At 37.0% G+C, this 17928-nt stretch overlaps 1 protein-coding gene across 13 annotated transcripts in view; it reads right to left on the minus strand.

The window, feature by feature from the left end:
- EIF4G3 (eukaryotic translation initiation factor 4 gamma 3) overlaps positions 1 to 17928 on the minus strand; it is a 220991-nt gene that overhangs the window by 65353 nt on the left and 137710 nt on the right. For 10 of the 13 annotated variants that reach the window (XM_061148102.1, XM_061148101.1, XM_061148099.1 and 7 more), the window contains 5 exons: positions 15067 to 15155; positions 10126 to 10372; positions 7627 to 7760; positions 5484 to 5603; positions 4981 to 5091 (listed from right to left, as the gene is read on the minus strand). In XM_061148102.1, the coding sequence (XP_061004085.1) occupies positions 4981 to 5091; positions 5484 to 5603; positions 7627 to 7760; positions 10126 to 10372; positions 15067 to 15155 (701 nt within the window). The remainder of the gene's footprint in view (positions 1 to 4980; positions 5092 to 5483; positions 5604 to 7626; positions 7761 to 10125; positions 10373 to 15066; positions 15156 to 17928) is intronic. The other 3 variants (XM_061148100.1, XM_061148098.1, XM_061148097.1) reach the window with 1 other exon arrangement.

Genomic DNA, 17928 nt, shown 5'->3' on the forward strand with positions numbered 1-17928 from the left:
CAAGTTAGGATTGACGACCACAGGAAACACTTCTAGATGCAAAGATGGGTATCAGGCATTCAATTGAGACGTGATTTTTTTTTTTGGTGGGGGGGGAGGGGCATGTTGTGTTAGAATGTCATCACTGTAGTGTACACCACGACTACAATTTTTGACCCTGATGTCCTAAATGAGATATGTCTGAAAAAGCTATTGTATCTAACAAAAAAGACTACTCTAAGTGAAACTGCTGCTTCTCTTTTTCTTTTTAACTCGTTATGTGACTTTGGACTAGTCAATTGAACAACTACAAAAATTCAGAGGGAGAGATCACCACAGTTACAAATCTGCTTCAAAAACTCTAAACTTTCACTGTACAATGCAAATACACCCTTACCATGAAAATTATCTACAGCATAGACACCCAGACTGACTGTAGACCTTAATAGATCCCTCTAAGTTTGCTGGGCCAGAAATACTAAAATAAATCTTCCTTATGTCATAATGAAATCCAACTAAATCGCTCCCTGAAAAAAGGCCTTTCTTTGTCAGCTCTTTGCTCCTCCGAGAGTCCCACTATGCTCATTCTGTTAAAACCAATGTATGTTAGCACGTCACACTGATCATCAAATCAGAAATGTTACTGTAACAGCAATGGGTAAGTTAAAAGTTGTATTCTATGTATTAAAATGTTCCTAATAAATGCTATTCTAAATGCCTGGAAATATTTTTTTAAGATTAAATATCTGGAGTGATATTGAGTTCTGCTTACGACCAATCCAAGATCTGGGATACTGACTGCCCTTACTTTTTCTGACAGGTCCTTCTCTGAACAATGAGGAAATATTACAATTAGGTTTCAAGAGGAAAAAAGGAGGAGAAAAAAGAAATGCTTCACACAAGACACAAAGACCAGAATCCTATCTCACTTAATGCTCTGACACTGCCCTTTAAGTAGAAACTAAAGCAATTATCATCCAATAAAGAAAATAAATAAAAGGTCATACTTCATACAGAAAGACATATTTGAAAGAAACATGGTCTGAGGACTTTGATAAGCTTCAAAGCCTTTACACATCACCCATCTCAGAATTAATTATTCTCATACCCTTCCTTGACCATGTGCCCTAATTAGAAACAGCAGTATTAAGGATGTTTCAGGATCAAAGCTTAGAATTTCTGGGCAATAAACACCAATCAAATATGTCTAGCTAAGGACTCAGTACTAACGATATAATGTTAGATTATTTTGTAATCTAACAAATGAAATGGGAAAAAAAAAAAAAAAACTGAAGTCAAATAAACCCCAAGGTACCACACATGGCATAACTAAGATAGAACTAAAGAAGATCATCAGACTGGGAAAGTATCAACTTGGGAAGAGCTGCTAAACCATACAGTACTACTATAAGATTTATTTCTTACTGAAACCTTGATATTTCAGGCAAAAGAACTGTTAAGAAAAGGCAGTAAACCACGTATTGTCTGGTTTTTATAACGCAGAATATATTCAACTGTTAATTCATGTTGGTTACTATCCTTTTTAAAGTTTGGATAAAATTCAAATAAACAGATCACAGATATTCAATTTAATCCATGCATCTGCACATAGAAACTTGTTAAAAACAATGATTGGTGGGTATAATAAAAGGTATTATGCCAAAATCATTTAAGACCCACAGTATAAATTGTGGATATAATTTTAATTACGTTTGCATAAAGTTAGAAAATGTTCATTTCCAAAAAAGACATTGCAAAAACCAATGAAAGTTTGAGATTTCTAAAAAATAAATATGATTTATGAAACAACTCTATCTGTCCCAAGACAAATATAAGTGAATTTCAGACAAGCAGCAAAGAGATGTGAGAAATATTAAATAAGTAGATAACAACAGTGTTTCAAACTCAAAAAAGTTATGAAAAAATGACTTTTTTTTTAAAGTCCTGGATTAAAAAATTGAAATTATAACCCATGTGCAACCTCCCAAGACAAATTTAAATATCTCTGGATAAAACTAAGATACTGCTCACAAATATTTACCCAAGTATACTGAGTCTTATTATTCTTATAAATGCTTAATATGCTTGATTAATTAATCTCTAACATTCTTCGGTTTATACTCAGAATGATTCACTGGAACATCAATGCCTGGAATGGCTATGGTGAAGCGGAGAAGAGAGGCAGATTAGAAGACAAAAGAACTGTGGTCTCTTGAATACAATTCTGCCACTTATGAGCAAAGTTACTACAAGCAAAGTCTCAACTTTGCTGAACTTAAAACCATCTCACATATTAAATGCTTATCGTACCTACAGAAGTTATTAGTAGGGTCATGGGATATATAACAGTAAGGCATGGAAAAGGACCTTAAAAACTAAGTACAATATCAGGCTGTACAATATCATCATGAATACCAAAGAAAAAAAAGAAATTTTTTAAAAAGTGATATGCAGACTGGTATAAAAACCTTTAAACACCCTGTATCCTTTTTGTGTGTGAAAAACTTAATATAAATTGTCAGATTTATAGTATCATTCAAAAGTTGTACCATGGGTAATGAATGACTTTATTTACTAAATACAGATAAAATTCTAGGATCCTGTGCTAAGAGTTATGGAACATATAAAAAGAAATAAAGCCTGGTTTCCTTGCTTGAAAGACAAAAAATTCTGACTGATGGTGAGAAGATGAACTTCAAAGTATAATGTTTGCAGGGTCCACATTTCTTAAATGTATTACATAAGAAACTATACTGATCTCTGTTGTAGAACTTAATATTTATTGCTTCTATCTCACTCAGAGACTAAAATCTCAAACTTTTCTGCTTACTTGGATAACCAAAGAAAATAGGACCAATATGCACTGCAGCTTTTTTTTTTTTTTTTAAGAGATATAACCAACAATTCCTTTAAGAGAGAAAAGGATGATACATGCTCAGGAAACGCCTCTGTATGTAGGATTTTTATCACAGTTCAGTGAATCTCAAATTTAGTTAAAATGAACATGAATGGCAAGTTACTAGTCTAGGTCTACAGCCCCTTTCTCAATACATATCTTTTGAGGCACATTCTGTGATATCTGCAAACAGATTATTATCAAAATTAACACTACAATAGCCAAGTAACTAGACTTTAAAAAAACTACACAGATGATACTGCCTGGGCGCTTTCATCAAAAGATGAACTTTTATGGTTAAAAATTATATGTAACTGTATGACACTAATATAATTGCTACACATTAAAAATATTTTATAACAAGTCTGTTGCAGGAAAGTTTATACCAGGAGTCATAGCAACTAAAGCTAGACTAAGAAGTATACCTAGTAGATCTTAACAATTTTGGATGGTAGTTATTTATAAGCCAATTTGGAAGCTGAATGGAGCCAAAAACAATGAAGAGTAGGCTGCCTTTTTTTTTCCCCAAGCAGCATTATTGATTGTTCCTTTATATGTTATATATATTCTTTAAAATTCCCATCTTTATCTTCACCAATTTATCAAGTAAGCTGGACTAATTAAATGGAGAATATTTGTTAGCTATGGGAACTGTTGGAAGAATAATTACTTATATTAAGACTCAACGTATCAATATTACCCTGACTGATCACAATTCCACTTAAAAAACAGCATGTGGAAAATTGACAGAGCTATGAAAAGAAAGTGAGTTAAACAATTAAAGTGAATATTTTTGGAGACTCTACAAGTTATTGACAATGGTTCATCTCCTGTCACATTACTTTGCACTAAATAATTATTTACCTGATATACGTAGGCAAATACATTCCTGGGCAAATATACACTGGGACAGTTATTTTAAAAACTCATTCTCTAGTTTCAGTATTTTGAGTGAGATACAGCTATGCTTAATTCATAATACCTCCTTTAAGCTATACCTGATTATCAGACAATAGCAAGCTGCTGATAATGAAAACTGACTGTATACACTGGAAGAGGAGATGCAACAATTCATATCTTCTGTGAGTGACATATGAACAAAATTGAACAACATGAAAACCACAGATATTAACCAGAGAATAATCAAAATGGCATCAACATTATTTCAAATGTTTGGCAAAACAAAGATATAAACTCAAACCAAAACAAAAACAAAGATTAACAAATATAAATTTAACCCACCAATGAAGGGAAATAATACTGAAAAACAGGTATAAAATAGTTTCTAGAAAGCTGCTTTCTAAGACTTTCTGGTGAGGAAATTCCAACTTCAGAAAAAAATGTTTAATTTGGTATTTAGAGAAATTAGATAAATTTAAATTTCAAACCTGAGTAAGAATAGAATATTATACACACAGGGGTCTTTAAGAAGGTGATGCTCAATAAAAAGTATGCTTCAAATTAAAATTTTCTCTAGGTTTTATAAAGTCTCTGACACGGTACAGACATTCCAATGTTTTCAATCAGTGTTTGGTTAGGCAAATAATTCAAGTATCTACAAAGTGTGATTTGTTGTCAGAAGGCGTAATCTTATTTCAGAGCAAGTTTCAGAAGTTGCCATTCCCGAAATAAAAAGGTGATGGGGAAATAAAAAGTGCCACCTTCTATAAATATATTTTTACAAACATAAAGTAGCATAAACAGGGTGCTCCACAAATGTACATCAAACCCTGAGCTCCTTCAGAACTTTAGATTAAGTTCTCTCTATATCATTCCAAGTTGGGGAAAAAGAGGTATTCACATCACTGGCAACCTCACCCCAATGCTTTCTACAAGTCTCCAAAGCAGGGAGTAGGCAGAGCCTGTCAAACTCTGCTCAGTGCAGTGCCCAGCGTAACTCCATGGGTGATGCCACTTCCACCGCTGAAGAGCTGCCACTGGGAGTGTGAAGGCAATCTGCAGTTTACCAGTACTGCACTCTTTTGTATATATCATGTTTTCATATTTTGACTTCACGACTTACAGTAAGTGAGAAGAGCAAAACAGGAAATGTAACACCAGAAACTACTGTTTTTTTTTTTTTTTTAAAAAAGGATTCAGCGCACCCCTAGAGGCAGGCTCTTCAGGGGTGGGTGCGACATCGCCAGTGGAGTGGAAGCTGGGGCTTTGCTCTGTTCCAGAATTGGCAATCCATGCCTGCTCTGCACTTTGCAAATCTGTAGAAACAAAGACAAAGAGATGACCATTAGCTGAATGTCATCAGACATCTCTAGTATATCGGGACACCTCAAGACAAAACAGGGATCCTATATAAGGTTGGTTCTATTTTTAACCCACGTGCAGGTCTTTCAACTGAAAAAATATGGGAAAAAAAAAAATTCAAGACCAAATTAATGCAGACCCGCTTCTTTCAAATAAAAACTTGAAACTCAAGTGTATTCTTTATTTGTTTCAATATTAGTATGGAAAGGATAGTCTTCACCTCTTCTACTTCCTCTTCTTGGTTAGAAGAATCAAAGAATAAAAGTCGCTTTTCTGCCATTAGACAAGATGTCATGAAGTCTATGACAGTTTCTAACTAATTGGTTTGTAGGGAACTTGCACTTACAGGTACACCTCTTCCACCAGGGGCTTGCCTTCCAAAATCTGCAAAGGCTGGAGTAAAGTCTGGTCCTCGAGGCAAAATCCGAGGATCCAGAGTTCGCATTGGCAATTTTGGTTGATTGATCTGCACAAAGAAGCAAAGGAAAGCTTAATACAAGTTTCAGAGCAATCAGTGCCACAAAGACAAAATCTTAGACTAAAAAGTTGTGTCAGCTGACAAGACAGAGCTGGCTTTCTGAACCAGTGGGAGTCCAAGCTGAATCATGATAGAGTCTCCTGGGCTAGCTGTAGAGCCCTTAGGTCAACAGTGGTTTCCTGGTTGCCTTGGAATGATCAGGTCTAAAATTCCCAGCTCACTTGACACTTTAGGACGAGCAGAATAGCACAAGACAAGCTATTTTGAGAGCTTATGGATGACAGCCGAATTTCTGAATGATTTTCCAGGGTCGTTAAAGCACCTGCCTATAATAAACCTGATATAGCATGTTTTGGTTTGGGTGCTACTAACTTACGGTCAGCAAAGAATGCAATTTGAGTGGACAACACCTCTCAAAAGGAGACAAGTTTCATGTAGGATGACTTTAGTTTTTGGTTGTGCCACAGGGTTTGTGGGATCTTAGTTCCCTAACCAGGGATTTAACCTGGATCCCCAAAATTAAAGTGCCAAGTCCTAACCAGTGGACTGCCAAGGAATTCTCTATGGTGATCCATTTAAAATCTCATTTTGTCTGCTTTGTTAATCGGAGATATCTGGCTTTGTATAAGCATGTAATGTGACTATAGACTCAGCAAAGCTAAGTAGCTTAGTGAGAAATCAACTCATCATTGGCCAAAGTCAAACAGATAAGGCAGGCAGACAGGAAAAAACATTTTCTAAGAGGACAGTCTCATTCAGTGGGGATAACAAAGCTTGTTCTCTGAATACTGAAGTAGTCTTAAATTAGTACCACCAGTCATTCAATTGTTTTCCCATAAGCAACTAAGAAAGAAGACTTAGCAAGAGAAGGAAGAAGATCTGTTGCTCTAAGAGAATAAATGCTACAAATAAAGTCTGGATAAGCAGCTACAGGGATTCTCAGTAAGAACTGGATCTCACTCTGCAAGAAAGTTACCAACTACACTTTACTTAGGGATTAACAGTACCTCTATAAAATGAGAGCTTAGTCACCAGAACTGGTTCATCACTGATGTATGTACAGTTATTCTGGCAAATATACACCTGACTTTACATCTTTAAATTGATGAACAGATGAAATAAACACTGATTGTACTAATTTTCTGTATGTACCATTAAGATCAAATGTAAAGAAAAAGGGTACCTATCTATTTGCACAAGATTAAAGACTCATCCACCTATAAGTATCCACTGGGGAAATTCTGAGTTATACTATTTGAATTACGCTTCCTCCCACTTAAGTTTGATCTGCCAAATACTTATCTAGGTTTCTGATCTATCCTCAATGCTACTCTAATTCCCTATTGAGATTTTAGCACAGTGCAGAAACAGGTCTACATCTCCTCAGGTGTATTAGCGCAGAAGACACACAATTTCCACCTTATCACTAGGAAATAGCTGTAATAAGCCAACAATAAATTTTAAAACTTTACCACTCAAATATGAGCCAAACCCCATAATTACTATGAGCTATAGTAAACATAAGACCCAATAATGCTTAATGAAACATTTAATTCAAATGTCACTTTAACAATTTCTAAAAATTGCTCATACTTCACATATTATGGGGGCTTCCCCGGAAGCTCAGCTGGTAAAGAATCCACCTGCAGTGCAGGAGATCCCTGGTCGACTCCTGGGTTGGGAAGATCTGAGGGAGGAGGGACAGGCTTCCCACTGCAGCATCTTAGGCTTCCCAGGTGGCTCAGACAGTGAAGAACCCACCTGTAAGGCGGGAGGCCTAGGTTCGATCTGTGGGTTGGGAAGATCCCCTGGAGAAGGGCATGGCTACCCACTCCAGTATTCTGGTATGGAGAATTCCATGGTCAGAGGAGTCTGACAGGCTACCGTCCATGGGGTCACAGAAAGCTGGACACGACTGAGCGATTTCCACTTTCTTTTCACATATTTGCCCTGATAGTTAAAAACCAGTTCCCACCAAAAAGACATAGCTTTCGCTGAGTGCTCAGCTTACCTTGTCAAGAACCACGTCACTGATGGGAGGCAGGCCCTCTGGTTTCTGAATACACGCTGGCATGAACTGGAAATCCAGCAGAAACTCCCTGTCATATTGCTTCTTGCCTTCCAAATCAGGAGGCTTCCAGGAGTCTAAAGAGAGGGAAGCAGGCAGACAACAGGCTATAAGGTCACTGTGTATATATCCAGCAAGAACCTAAGCTGACTCCAATATTTCATCTCATCATTTACAAACAAAACCCCAAAGAAAACAGTGAGCTACAGTCAGAAAACGTCATGGGAAGATTTAAACTGTTATTTGTTCTTTATCCCTTCTGGATACCTCTGGAGAGTAATCTGAAGTAAGGTGCTATAGGAACAGTTTCATTTACACATAAGCAGACATTGGTAAGGGACATGAATAATCTTCATTAAATAAATCACCAAGTCTTTTTTAAAAATAGCTTTTAAAAGTTGTACTCCATTTACAGTTATTACAAAATACTGGCTGTATTTCCCATGTTGTACAATACATCCTTGTAGACTCTCTTATGCTCCATAGTTTATATAAAATACTTTTGGTTTCCTGCAAAAGGAGGATAATTTGGAATGTTACTATGGAGAGGGAAAAAAGGTAAAAGGACATAAAACACAAAACCAAATAACTTATTAAAGATTCTGAAAAGTCTAAGCAGACTATAGATTCCCTGCCCTCCCCAATTACAGTTTAATCTGAAGAAAATAAAATAATGGATCTGCTTGCTGAGCTAACTAAACTGGGAACGGACATGTACCTTTGTCCAAGAGTCCTGTCACTGAACATATTCTGAGCTAATACTTTTCATGTGAACATTAAAGTACTTTTACCACAGTACTTACTTTGCTACTATTACTATTATTTCAGCTATTGTTAACAACCCTATCATAATATAAAGCTGGAAAATTTCTTGAAATTTTTATTTTTAAAAAAATCAAGTCACAGTTTTTTCTTTTAATTAACAAAACAACTTATCAAAATCAGGCCCCAGATCACTTCATGATAGCACACTGTATCCTTTATCTTAGTGGTTCTTGATATACAAGTCATTGACTGATGGTGTGTGAGAATTCTGCAGATATTTTATTACATTATATTACTAAAATATATACAGTTTATTAGGATCTGAATTTTGAATTGCCTCCCCCCTGCCCAATTACTGATGGTGTATATTACAGAGGAAAACAGCAGTTATTCAGTCAGTACAGTTGGGGCCGCTAATTGTGTGCTTTATTCTTGCGAAGCTAAAAGGATAAAAATATAATTTACATAGTCCTAAAAATCACAACCAGTGATTCAATCCCTGAAGAAGGATTGATGGTAGTCCCAGTGCTTGGTGATACAAGACTAGATCTTTAGGAGAAATTTCAGTATTTTGAGCCCTAAGGTTAAAAACAAAATTTACAATAGAATAACCTTACAATTTCATAAGGACCATTCCAAGTATTTCACTGGTAGTGTTTTCATTAAATATTAATGATCAGTATATTAAGATGGGATCAATCAAAGGCTTTCAAAAATTTCTGACTACAGCTCACAGTAAGAAATGTTGTGATTTCATGACCCTGAACACACACATATATAAATTAAAGTTTAAAAAAACCAACAAACAATACATTCCTTACTGCATGTAATGCACTGACAATTTGTATTCTATTCTTTTTTTTTTTTTTTAACAATGTTGGTTATAACTCACTAAAATAATTTCACAACCGATTAAATGGGTTAAAATCAGAAGTTTGAAGAATATTGGTCAAGATTATTTTTGAGGCCTGCTATTTTACATTCAAACCCTACTTCACGCATAAGTCCCTTTAGATTTGGTGGACTAAGAAAACCATTTTGCGTAACCCTGCCTTTCCCCACATGTCCAGGGAAAAACTATCTGTAAATCTGAAAGCCAACCATAGTTTACATAGCATAGGGACAGAGGTTTAGTGCATTTGATGGTGTCTAAAGGTCAAAGATCCTCTAGAGTTTATCAGATATCTTATAGGGCACTTCCACATCACTGGTGCTTAATAACTTAGTATACTGATGCTGACTGCCTACTGGAGTTCAGCTCTACAGAGTGATTTCCATCAACAAAGTTAGTTCCAGCTTCCTCAAACAACAAGTATACTATCTCAAGGAAAGTGGTCACCATATCTGAAACATCTCTTTCAATTAAAATGAATAAATTAGATTTCTCTTGTCAAATTTTACCAGCCTAGCACTGACTGATTTTCTCTGCCAGCAGCTTTTCCAATGCCAGTGAAAGCAGAGTACCAGCCAGCATCAGGTATCACTTCCGCTAACAAAGGACTCTCTGGATTTGCCAGTCAGTCAAGTATGCCTGCTGCTTTATTCTGTAAATATTACACTGTGATGAGCCTCTTCCTTCCATCCAATATTTCTTTAGGAGGAGACAACACTTCTCTAAGTTGCAGTAGAGTGAAGAGGAGAACAAAACAAGACACAGGAAGACAAGGATAACCTTACCTGATTTAAATGGGAACGTGACCCCTTCACCAGAACTGTCAGTGGAGCCTGAATGAGCATCTATTCCTTCACCCTCAGAAACACTCTCAGCACCATTACGTACAGGCTCAGCTTCCTCTCCATTTTCTTCCACAGTTTTCATGTTTTTTAGGTCAGAGGGGTCTCTTTCAGGATGAAACCCTTGGCTCATTTTATCCTGTTCAGATTCAAGTATTTTGTCCCCTGAAAGCTCCTCTTCAGCTTTAGGCTAAAGCATAAGTGAACACAGAGGTTATATTCTTTTCACTGTGTGTAAATACACATGAAGACCCACACTTATCCCCTCAAAAAAGCATAAGAAAACATATCACTCAAGATAAGGATGTCTGTGTTCAGCTTATTGTACTAGAATGATAAGTTTATTTAAAATGCTTTTCTCATTTCAGCTCCTGGGATAAAGCAGACAATTCCAACGGCTATTGAAATGCTTTAACATGACTAATGAAATCTAAATATACCAAAGTTTAAAAAGGAAAGAACTGTTAATCCCTGGAACTTGACGGACATGAAAGAGTTCTAGCCAGAATCTAAATCAAGCACTCCTACCCTTGCCACTAACGCTCAGCAAATATAAAAAGAAAGGCTAGAGGGTGTGTTTTGTGTTGTCCTCTGACTGTGGAAAAAGAGTTCAATGAACAGTTTAAAGTGTCTGACTCCAACAAAGCTGACCATCGCTCCTTTAACAAGGAGGTCACTTGTTGGTTAAAATCTATTTTGTGTATTGGTTCTTAGAATTCTCTGAGATTGTGACCTTATTCAAATCATACTGGCACATATTCTCCCAGGGAGAAATCTGGGTTCCAGTGCATCCTATTTTTAAAAGGCAAAATAGAATTAAACTTATTCACCAGATTATTTCTGACCATGTCAGTTTCAGATACAACAACAACAACAAAGTATTTCTTGAGGGTCATATCAACCATCAAAACTACTTGAGGCAAACTTCTCAATGAACTTTAAAGTCTTTCTTTTTCATTAAAGGAAACACTCTGAAAACAATCCTTTGAAAGAAGCACTCAGAGGAAATAGGAACTTACTACAAATTCCAGTTGATAAATTCATATTAGGAGCCAAATTAGAGGCTCTACTGAATTGGCTGAACAGAGGATGGTATAAAAAAATGTCACATACACCAGGAAGTAGTTACCCCAACTGATTTATGAAAAAAAAATTTTAAATAATTGCAAACCATACTTCGTTATTAAGTGAAATATTATAAAAGATATAATACTAATAAATTTTCTTCTACTAACAGCAGATTGAGGACAAGAGGGGAAGGAGGTGACAGAGAATGAGACGGTGGGATGGCATCACTGACTCAATGGATATGAGTTTGAGCAAACTCCTGGGAGATAGTGAAGGACAGGGAAACCAGGAGTGCTGCAGTCCATGGGGTTGCAAAGAGCTGGACATGACTCAGCAACTGAACAACAAAACAATCAGATCATGGGGAAAAGACACTAGATTTTAAAACGTTATCAACAGAAACAGATGGTTTTAAGGCCGTGTTTTCTAAAATGGAAATAAAATGTTCATGCAAACACTCCCACACACATACTTCCTCATTCCTCCAACAAGACGAGTACGGAAATCTTCAGGAGACAGAGATAAAAAATTCCAACAAAAATAAATGTTGAAAATGATGTATCACTATTTTTATAAAACATGGCAGAAAGTGAGGCATCTTTTATGTTTTAAGAAAAAACTGACCTACCAAGTTTGAATCATACATCAGAAGCCTCATTTTTCCTTATTCTATACTCAACTGTAATCTAAACTCAAAACTGCCCTGTAATACTACCTTATGATTAAGTACAGGTCACCAAGACCTTGGGCTTCCCTGGTAACTCAGCTGGTAAGGAATCCGCCTGCAATGCGGGAGACCTGGCTCGATTCCTGGAGAAGGGGTAGGCTACCCACTCCAGTATTCCTGGGATACCCTTGTGGCTCAGCTGGTAAAGAATCCGCCTGCAATGCAGGAGACCTGGGTTTGATCCCTGGGTTGGGAAGAGCCCCTGAAGAAGGGAAAAGCTACCCATCTAGTATTCTGGCCTGGAGAATTCCAAGGACTGTACAGTCTATAGGGTTGCAAAGAGTTGGACACGACTGAGTGACTTGTACTTTCACTTTCTTTCATCAAGATCTTTAATAAATTGGCATGTGAGTCTACAAATAGTTCTTAAACTTGTTACAGAGTAGTATAACCACATTATAATCATACAGAATTCTTATTTCAGGAACTGGAAAGGTGAAAAAATGCTATTTTAGAGAGAAAAGTTTATTGAGCCACCTTCTCTGTACCTAAAATCAACAACAACAGATGATTTGTTGGATATAAACAAAGGATGCACTACTGAGAAAGTCCATTTCTAACTGGAAAAAAAAAAAAAGTATAAAGAAACTTGGCCCGTGAATGACAAACTTTCAGAACACAAAGAATCTATGAGGTGTCTGAGGCACAATGTCAGATGGGATATTTCTCAAGGGAATCAATAAAAAAAAAAAAAAGTTCCATTATTTGATGATTACTTTTTCTTTAGCAGGATGGATTTCTATTCAACTAGTGTATAATTATCTAACCATTCTTGAATAGTTTATTCAGAAAGCCAGATTGAAAAACGAAAGCACTTTATTGTCTAGACTGTCAAAGCAAACATTATTACAGGAACTTACTAAATAAGAGTTTAGTTAACAAAAGTTAGTTAAGTCGCTCAGTCATGTCAGACTCTTTGTGGACTGTAGCCCACCAGGCTTCTCCATCCATGGGATTCTCCAGGCAAGAATACTGGACTGGGTTGCCATTTCCTTCTCTAGGGGATCTTCCCGACCCAGTGATAGAACCCAGGTCTCCCACATTGCAGGCAGACGCTTTAACCTCTGAGCCACCAGGGAATGCAAGAGTTTTTTATGTGCCAGAATATCAGACTGACAATTACAAATATAATGATGGATGAAATATCCTAAAAGTTTTAAATACATTTTTGGTTGCCTTGAATAACAATTTTACAATGAATCATCCTTCACACTATCTCTTTAGGCTGTAATTTAAAGAATTTGATTAAATACTTGAAATGATATAACAACTCAATATACAATTTAAAATATGCTGATCCCTGAAAGACATTCTTTTAAAGCCTGAGAAAAACCTGAGAAAAAGATGGCATGATGATCAATGAAAAATGAAGACAATGACAACCAATATTTACTAAACTACTCTAGTAAATTCTTAATTTTAGAAAGACAAGGGACTAAGATTTCTGGAAAAAGTATGTGTGCAAATAACCAAACATCTTAAGTTTTCTTTCTAACCAGTGACTGGTTCAAAATGAGCCTAAACAATTCTCGTGCATGAAGAGTAATAATCTAAAGCAGGTTCAGCAAATCATGGGCCGTGGGCCAGCAGCCCCTCACCTGCCCTCACACACAAGATAAGCGTGTGTGTGTGTACACTTGTAACGTGGGAAAAATATTTCAAAGAAAAATATTTTATGAAATATGAGTATTATATAAAATTCAAATGTCAATGTTCACCAACAACTTTCACTGAAATACAGCTACTCACTCATTTACCCATTGTCCATGGTTGCTTCGGGGGTACAGTGGTAGAGCTAAGAACTGTCACAGGGATCCTAAGGCCACAAAGCCTATCTGGACTGTTACACAGGGAAAGTTTGTCAACCGCTGACCTAAAGATGGGGATGAAAATCTGGAAGCACAGGAATGGTGACCTACCCATTTAATATTCAATAATGCTTTTTAAAAATGCCACAGGGCAAAGGAACATAAAATATAATAAAAGAAAGTGAATAAATTACAGCTGACTCTAAAGATAAACCCATTTATGAAGCTCTTACAGCCATACCAGGAACGTATGCGATTCCCCTGCCTCTCCAAGGTATTTTATTCTTTGTAGGAGCAACATTTTCTTGTTCAGCTGCAAAAGGAGTGTATAACTATTTGCACCTCTATAACTTATTGCCAATTCCTACCCCCTGATAACCACAATGAAATCACACCCAAGCAGCATTTTAGAGGTTGCTATGTGACTAACTGTGACATCAACGGAGCGTCATGTAAGAGCAGGGACGGGACAGGGAGAAGGAACAAAGGGGCACTGTGAGCAGCCGAGAGAGGGTAAGAATTATAACTAGACAGAGAGGTTTTATAAAACAAATGCACTTAAAGCTATTTAAAAATGATTTCTACATTTTAATGTTATCATCTTAAACAGTCAATGAAAATTATTTTAATAAAGTAGATATAAGAACTCAAAAAGAAAAAAAAGAAACATGGAAATTGTTTATGTTACTCTTCTTTAAAAGCTTCAGCATATAGCAACAGGCACACTGAGATTAGAGACTATGAGATGGGTAGAGCACTGCTCAGGACGAAATCCGCCCCGGGCTCTCCCTCACATCTTGTCCTGGACTTGGTGTACAATATCCTACGGCCAAATCCACGCCTTGGTTCAAACCCTATGTGAAAAGTCTTGTTACTGGGACGCAGGTAAAGGACAACAGATTCAAAATCCGTTTCCTTAAAATACACTTGATGATTTCCACCAGGACAGCTAATAGGCATTTGAAAACAAAACAAAACACTTTTTAAAACAAAACGAGATTAGTCTTTACACGGGGTAATAAAAGGGAAAAATTAACAATACTTATTTTTGCTATTTGAGAAGAGGTATTTTAAAAAAGAAAGAATTCAGCGAAATTGAACAAACTACTAACAACCTTTAAAAAATTCTTTAAATGGATTAAAAAAAAAAATCAGACTTTGAGCTTGATAGATTTGCTTGGAAAGCAGTATCTCAAGAAAAAGTCATAAACACACACTTTTCTGAGAAAACAGCACCACTGCTCTGGAGATGAGCTGACGATGTTTACGGCTGCCCCTTACCTCCGATTCTGCCTCTAACAACTCCTCAGCGGCTCGCGTCCGCTCTTTTGGTTTCTTCCACATCTTTGGTGCAGTCATAGCTGTCTGAGCTGAAACAGAAGAGTAGGCTGCCATTACTTCCCACTGAAAAAATGGAAAATATTAGGTCTAAACGATACCTTTATTCAAATTTAGCAAAAAGAGGGCTTCCTGCAGAGTCAGGAGACACATGGATGATAAGTGAAGAACTGTGTAATTGTGGCCCAAAGCCTGCAGGCAAATGTCTCAGGCACAGACTGCTCACAACAGCTCACACAGCCTTCCACCAGCGGCCTACGGTCCTCCTATCTCACGGTTAGCACACACCAAGCCACATAATTCAGTATGAGGTGAGCATCTATACAAGCAACTGGGCTACCAGCCAATTCTAGACTTGGGCCTGTTTCCACTGTTAATCGACTATGTGAACTTACGCAAGTAACACTTCTCAGGTACTAGCATATTCAACTATAAAGTGTAAGAGTAATATTAGATGATGTCTAAGGTGACTTTAAGCTACAAAAAATACTAAACTCCAGATTTTGTTTTAAAACAGACAGCAAAAGTATACTTTGATGAAGATTTCATTAGCTAGGAGGCACATGCACAACACCGAGCTCTCACTTCACGTCAATACTGTGGGCCTATCCTCTCCTACGGCTGGGCTGAAAATTAAGGAAGAAATAGGTAATGTGTTTTTTCTGGCTGTGCTGCATGCCTTGCAGGATCCCTGACCAGGGATCGAACCCAGGTGTGAGTCCTAACCACCGAACCACCAGGAATTCCCAGGAACATAATTTTTATTGAATTATTCTACTGTATCAGAAGTTCCACATGGAAACCTAAGCTTACAAAGAATTTTTAAAAATTTACTTGGCTTACAAAGTCCACAAAATCAACATTTGGACGTACAATTTAAAGATACTTGGAACATCAGAAAGCAAATACAACATGTTTTAAAGGATCCCGCAGAAGGCAGTCAGTGGTGCAGAATGGTAAAGGATCTGCCTGCAATGCAAGAGACCTGGGTTTGATCCCTGGATTGGGAAGATCCCCTGGAGAAGGGAATGGCACCCATTCCAGTATTCTTGCCTGGAAAATCCCATGGACAGAGGAGCCTACAGTCCATGGGGTCACAGAATTGAACATGACTGAGTGACTTCAGAGGAGATCAGAAGGCGGCACGACTCAAAAGCAAGCAGTGAGGTTCTAAGGCAGATGAGAAGGGAGGGGAAAGAGTCAAAGAAAGGTCACTTTATAAATATACAGATGTTACTGAAAGTGAATGAACACAAAGCCAAAGGAACCATCTAATCTAATTCCTTAGAGAAATGAAAGGTCGCACTGAGACGAAACCAACCAATCTCTCTTGGTGATTCAAATCTTTTTTGGAAGAATGGTAATAATATAAACACGCACACTGGTCTTGGGAACAAGGAAAAAGAGACATTTAATGATATTCTGAAAACTATTGCACCATCATAAAAATACTCTGTAAATTCCTTTTATTACCCACTCCTTAAACCAACTTGTCTTTATCCTTCCCTTTACAGACCATATGAACAAGAAAACATCATTAGACCAACGGCTATTCCTCCTTCGCAGCCTACCCAAGGTAAACCATTTTCTCAAAGTATGGAACTCAGATTACGGTAACTACAGGTGCATTTACATTCGCTTTTGCCTCAGCCTTATGATGAATATGCATATTCAAGTATTAATGCTTGTATGTGTGATATGTGGTGGTCTCTCTTCATTTTTTATCGATCTTCTGATTTTATATAACCAGTCTGTTTTATGTGCACCCCTCCAAAATGTTTGTGATTAATTCTGCTTTCATAGAATTCTTTTTAAGAATTAGAGAGTTTGAGGAACCTATACATTAAAATTAAAATTTTATCTCATATATACATGAATTCAGCTTTAATTTTCATCCATGGAAAAGGGAAGATCACTTTCTGAAGGATTTGTTAGGATCAAATATAAACTTGGGTATCGTTTCCTCTAAACCAAAAAAACCAAAGATGTAGATAAACTTTTCCTTCAAAACTGTATCAAATGAACCCAAAACATTAAAATATTTCTTCCATGGGTAACATTAACACATTTAATATGCTTTTTAAAAAAATCAGCTACTTGCACAGCAGGCATTGTTACTCTGTTCAAATGGCTAAAGTTTTGATTTAAAGTAATAATTCACAAAAAGAGGTGAGAGAAAGCACACACCTCCTTAGGAGATACTCAGTCCTTTAAAAAAATGGACACAGATACACACCGTGTGTCTACTGACTGTGATATACACCCCCTGTCCTACCTTAATGATGGAGGGGTGCAGTAACCGTTGGGTGTGCTGGAGTGTGGAGAAGAAGTAGGGGACCAGGGAGAAAGTGGAGGGGGAGAGAGACAGAAACACCAGCTGCCAGATTTAAAGGACAATTAATACCAAATTAGAAGGGAAGTAAATTTAGCATACTGTCTCAGATTTGTTCTTTCCTTTCTAGTCCATTTCTGATGCCTATGTCTTAATTAGGCCCTTACTGTTGCACTGGTTTAACTATGAGAGAGGCTCAACTCAATGCCTCCAATTTGTATTAAATATAATACTGCCTGAATGATGGCCTCTCTAAATCACTGATTTGATTGGTTGTTCTTTTACTTAAAATATTCCTTAAGGCATCATTGATAGAGTCGAGCAAAGTTCCTTACACCAGGTGGTGGTGGTTCAGCCTCCGAGTCATGTCTGACTTTCTGTAACCCCATGAACTGCAGCACACCAGGCTCCCCAATCCTTCACTGTCTCCAGGAGCTTGCTCAAACTCATGTCCACTGAGTCAGTGATGCCAT

This window comes from Dama dama, chromosome 8, assembly GCF_033118175.1.
Source record: "Dama dama isolate Ldn47 chromosome 8, ASM3311817v1, whole genome shotgun sequence".
Lineage (NCBI taxonomy): Eukaryota > Metazoa > Chordata > Mammalia > Artiodactyla > Cervidae > Dama > Dama dama.